Source organism: Loxodonta africana, chromosome 2, assembly GCF_030014295.1.
Source record: "Loxodonta africana isolate mLoxAfr1 chromosome 2, mLoxAfr1.hap2, whole genome shotgun sequence".
NCBI classification, from domain to species: Eukaryota; Metazoa; Chordata; class Mammalia; order Proboscidea; family Elephantidae; genus Loxodonta; species Loxodonta africana.
The window spans coordinates 209,306,209-209,311,906 of NC_087343.1; the positions used below are offsets into that span (position 1 = coordinate 209,306,209).

At 36.2% G+C, this 5,698-nt stretch overlaps 1 protein-coding gene across 1 annotated transcript; it reads left to right on the forward strand.

The window, feature by feature from the left end:
* The first annotated feature begins 1,556 nt into the window (after positions 1-1,556).
* Positions 1,557-4,889, forward strand: LOC100677599 (olfactory receptor 14C36-like). Its single transcript, XM_003422156.3, has one exon. It carries the CDS (start codon positions 3,550-3,552, stop codon positions 4,483-4,485), a length of 936 nt encoding a protein of 311 aa, XP_003422204.2. The 5' UTR covers positions 1,557-3,549; the 3' UTR covers positions 4,486-4,889.
* The last annotated feature ends 809 nt before the right edge of the window (positions 4,890-5,698 follow it).

The following is a 5,698-nucleotide window of genomic DNA, read 5'->3' on the forward strand; positions in this document are numbered from 1 at the left end:
ATTTTAAAAAATTAAACCTTCAGAATGAAAGTGGCATAATTAGGGTAGAGGTACTTATAAATACTGGAGTAGCTATTTTTATCCTAGTTGATCTTCTAATTATATCAATAAATTGTCAGTAAACAGGTAGATATAAAAGAACAAGAGAAAATCTACTTAATAAAAGGCCCTGAAATAAAGAGCAGCAAAACAAAACAAAAAAAAAAGCTTTGTCTTGCACACATGAGGTCGTTCTGAAAAGTACATCTGCCCTTCCTTCTGGCAGTTAGCAAGGCTTCATATGTTGCATGTTTTTACATTGGGAACGAGAAAAAGGGAGAAGGGAAACAAGGATGTGAAATGTGACAACATGGCAAATTTTCCATCGCAGGTATGAAGTTGAGGGTGCAAGGATATGCAGACCTGGAAATGCACGTTACGCTCTTTCAAGTCGGTAAGGAAAATATGTGTGCAAAATCCAGGAGAATGTGTGCTGTTATTTAGAGTATGGTAAATACCCTAAGGCTGCAGTTATTCTTGTAAAAGTTGCAAAACACATGCTAATCCTTCATCGCTTATAACTCGATTTCAACTCATAGCCGTATGGAACAGAGTAGAACTGCCCCCATAGGATTTCCAAGGAGCCACTGGTAGATTTGAACTGCCGATCTTTTGGTTAGCAGCTGTAACTTGTAACCACTGCGCCACCAGGGCTTGTATAGTGACAGTTAAAAAAGAGAAATTGGGTGTGAGTACATCATCCATGAACTATTCACCCACTGGCAACAATCTATGTATTCTGCAAAAGTGCAGAAAATGATATCTTTATTTATCAACTTATTTAAGTACTGAAATATGCTCACGTAGCATGGGAAAAAAATCACAATGTTTTTTCAAAACCAAAAAAAAAAACAACATACTTCATCTTACTCGACTTGATAATATTATTAAATAATTACTAACTTCCACAAATTCCTTGTATTATAAATTGCAATAAAATATACTAAAAGCCATTCTTATTTTCTAGAACTGTGAAGATTCATGGTAGTTAAATTAGTGAATGTAGGAATTAATCAATCAAACCATCCAACACATTTTCAGATGAGGTTATCATTCCTATGTATTATTTGTTCCTAAAATAATAAAATGCATATTTATGATAAGAAAAAGTTATAGTTAACAAATTCCAAGAGTAAAAACGGAAACAAAATGTAAAGCATAGGCTTTATATTTTGTAATGTAAAGTCAAGGAAATGATCAAAAAAAAGTGTATTTTAAGGATTTTTGTAATATTTGCAGAGAATTGCCATTTGAAATTTCTACCAATACAAATTCTTGAGGGAGGTGCTCTTGGAGCTATTGCTTGAAGACTTATTTTCCTAGGTATTTCAATTAAGCCACGCATTGCTCGTATGTTGGTCTTAGTTCAATAACATATTGACAGAACCTCAACTATTTTATAATTCTGGTGGAGATCTAAAACATGCATGCAAATCCCATTAATTTTAAGTTATATGTGATACATTTTGAAAAGAACACTTCAAATGAAGTGTTACCCAAAATCAGAAGGGCATACATTAAATCTGAGATCATTTAGGGTGGTTTTATTTTTTTTAATTATTATCTGAGTTAGAATTTATAAACTTGCCAAAATTATGACAACTATTGACTGCAATCACAGTAAGGGATAATGGGAAAACATTCATTTGGTTTCAAAAGAATGGAAGAAGATAAAAAGACAGAGTTGGAAGAATAAGTGATCGCAAAATAAAGACGAAGGAAGAGGAGAGGTAGCAGAGGAGGTAGAAGGGGAGAATTCCAAACTAAAGATTTTGGAATGAAATAATGATGCAATTTTGAACTAGTTATTGAGGAAGGACAGCGTAAATGTATCCTTAATGGAATGAGTGACAATAAGATGTGCAGGAGAATCTCAGGAGAGCAAAGGATGTGGAGACAGAGGATGAAATCCATGTGGCATATCCAGTTTGTATGCCAACCAAAATGTTGGCAGTACAAATCCACCTGCCACTCCTTGGAAACCCTGTGAGGCAGTTCTACTCTGTCTTATAGGGTCGCTAAGTGTCAGAATCAACTCCACAGAACCTAACGACAACAACAAGAATCTGAAGGGTGAGGAAGCTATCACTTAATCTTCTGATGAAAATGTTATTGGAATCAAATGTTTATATGATGGCAAAGATACATAATTATAAGTTTCAAGACAGAACAGAGATGAACAGATGTAACACCATTCAAAAGGCTAATAAAAAGGGATAGGAGCAAAAGAAGTAAATTAGTAAATCAGAGTTTCAGAAATGGAGTTTTGAAAAGGGGAACCTAAACATTTATGTAAAATCAAGAAGTGCATGAACATACGTGAAAAACTTAAGATGACATGTCATTGGGAGGAGAAGCCCTGGTGGCACAGTGGTTAAAGTGCTCAGCTGCTAACTGAAAGGTCAGTGGTCCTAACCCACCAGCTGCTTCATGGGAGAAAGATGTGGCCGTCTGCTTCTCTACAGATTATAGCCTTGGAAGCAAATTGGGGCAGTTCTCTGTCCTACATGGTCACTGTGAGTAGGAATTGACAAGACAGCAGTGAATTTTGTTTCTAATTGAGATCATAAACATCAGTGGAAAAGGAGAGAGAATGAAGACTAGAGCTGGTGAATTTACCTTTGGATATGGATGAATCCATTTCAGGGAGAAAAGATGAGTGAAAATACATAAGAAATGTTTTATATTTAAATTTTTACAACACTAGGATAACATCTTACAGGTTTTTTCAGTGTATGATAAAGTATGTTCTTATTGAGAAGAGGCTGTGGCACCATCAATATTTTATTCTACTCGATGGGTAAAAATGCAGGTCATTATACATTGTTCTATTAAATTCACAACGTACAGCTCAGCAAGGTCAAGAAATATGGAGCAATATAGAAAATGATTTTGAACCATTCCCATGGCTAACTTAATACTCAAAATTTAGAAAATCAAAGGAATGTTTTATGTATGATTTAATTTAATCCAAAAATTAGGTTTTCATGGTTTCTACAGTACTTAGAAGGCAGAAATGGAACCAAATTAATGGTCATCTTGCCTGAGGATCATGGATTGGAATGGTAGGAAGCAGTGAAGCTAAGTAGGATCAGCATTTCTAGCGGAAGAAATGTGGCATTGTGTCATTTGAGCACACAAACCTAGATTTGAATTTCTGCTCTTACATTTTTATTTTCATGGCTTAATAATTTCCTTGACCTTTTGGTCAAGCATGCCAGCGATGATGAGGATGGACTCGAGCATGCCGGTGATGAGGATGGCACAGAACCACCAGTGAGTGATTCATTCTGTGTACATGAGAGCGCCACAAGTCGGAGGCAACTCCACAGCAACTCACAACAGCTAACCAGTATCAACTAGAGAGAATAAAACTGGATAAATGTGAAAATAAACTAAATGTGAGACAATAAACATACTTAGGCTAATTTCTTTCCACATTCTTCTTCTTCTTCTTTTTATTTGGATTATTCACCTTTTTCTCTGCTATTCGAAGCAAAGTACCCAAAGATGCCCAACTCTACCACAGTCACTGAATTCCTGCTTATGAGGTTTTCTGATGTGTGGAATTTCAGAGTCTTGCACGCCATGTTATTCCTCATGATGTACGTGGCAACCCTGCTGGGGAACCTTCTCATTGTCACAGTAACCACTCTCGCCCAGAGTCTTCACACTCCCATGTATTTCTTCCTTAGAAATCTGTCTGTCCTGGACATGTGCTACATTTCCGTCACTGTACCCAAGGCATGTGTCATCTTCCTGCTTGACAACAGGGTAATCTCCATGGTTGGATGTGCAGCTCAGATCTTCCTTGTGATTTTGTTTGCTTTTGCAGAGCTGCTATTTCTCACCATCATGGCCCGTGACCGCTATGTGGCCATCTGCCAACCCCTCCACTACCCTGTGATCATGAACCCTCGGGCCTGTGTCCAAATGACACTGGCCACCGTATTCAGTGGTCTGATCTATGCAGGTGTGCACACTGGCAATGCATTCCGGTTGTCCTTCTGTCATTCCAGTGTGGTCCATCAGTTCTTCTGTGATGTCCCATCTCTACTCAAACTCTCCTGCTCTGACACTCTCAGCAATGAGATTGTAATTTTTGTCTCTGCAGTAGTTATTGTAGGCGGCTGCTTTATCTTCATCATCATGTCTTATATTCACATATTTTCTGCTGTGCTCAAGCTTTCAACCAGAGGAGAGCAAGGAAAGGTCTTTTCTACCTGTGTTCCTCACATTCTTGTGGTGACAGTCTTTGTCATCTCAGTCACTGCTATGTATCTGAAGCCAACCTCCAATTCACCGACAACTCAGGACATGATCATTTCTTTGTTCTACTCTGTAGTCCCACCTTTCCTAAATCCTATTATCTATAGTCTCAGAAATAAGCAGATAAAGGAGGCTATAAGGAGAGTTATGAGTAGAATGCTCTATTCAAGAAAATGATACGGTTGTTATTTTAAGACATTTCTCCTTTGATGAAGTGAGTTGAAAAATACTTCAAAATTAGCTTTCTTGCATACTTCCAAAATTGGGGGACCTGATTTTCAGCATAGAAACAATGTTGTTGTTGTTAGTTGCTATCAAGAGGTTCCTACTCATGGCAATCTTATCCATAACAGAATGAAAGTTTCCCCAGTCCTGCACCATCTTCATGTTCATTGATACATTTAAGTCCATTATTTGGCTATTGTGCCAATCCACCTCACTGAGGAGTTTTTTTTTCCTTTGTTGACACTGAAACCTTATTAATCTTTAACAAACATTTTGGTAGAAACAATATATTTATATTTCATTTTGAGGTTTCCCCTCCCCAAAATGTACATTCCCTGATGCCTGAAGTGTGACAGTTAAAGATCTTTATATTTCCTAAATATTTCTCTTTAGGATTATCTAGAGTCCTAGAATAGATAAACTATGTATTAGCTCTGATGTTTTTGTAATTATGAGAGAAAAATAATTCATTCACTGTAAATTTTAAATAACCCAAAAATACTAGAATAACATCTGAAAACTGGTCATAAAAATAACACAAAAGATTAATTTTTTTAATAAAGAAAAGAATTATCTGAAAGTGTGATTTGGTAAGAGCAATCAATGATACCTTATGCTGTTTTTAATAATCTAGAAGGACAAATTTTAAATAAAAATTAATTACAAGATTTAAGTCACTTATTCAGAAAGATTAGGATTAAGATTACTTTTTGGTGCTAATTATCTCCATGGCAAGAAGATAAATATAAGGTTTTTTTTCCCCCATTTTATCTTTCTATTTATCGGATGAATCCTTTCAAAATATTAGGAAGATCCAAAGTATAAAATTCTTTTTTCAGTGGAGCTTTGATTCAAAATGGACAATATCAGTCCATTTCAGCTTACTTATGCCTAGGATATTGATTTTTATGCATCCTGTTTCATTTTTGGCAACTTCCAATTATCCTAGGTTCAAAATTTGTAGTTTACACATTCTGATTATTAATGGATGTTTGCAGCTCTTTCTTCTCATCTTGAGTCTTGCCACATCAGCAAAGGAGTGTCCCAAAAGCTTGACTCCATACATATCATTAAGGTCAACTCTACTTTGAGGAGCAGTTCTTCCCCAGTTGTATTTTGAGTGCTTTCCAACCTAAGGAGCTCATCTTCCTGCACTATATCAGAC

Bases quoted from the DNA above. Each gene is read 5' to 3' on its own strand.
- LOC100677599 (XM_003422156.3), top strand. From the start codon at position 3,550: ATGCCCAACTCTACCACAGTCACTGAATTCCTGCTTATGAGGTTTTCT.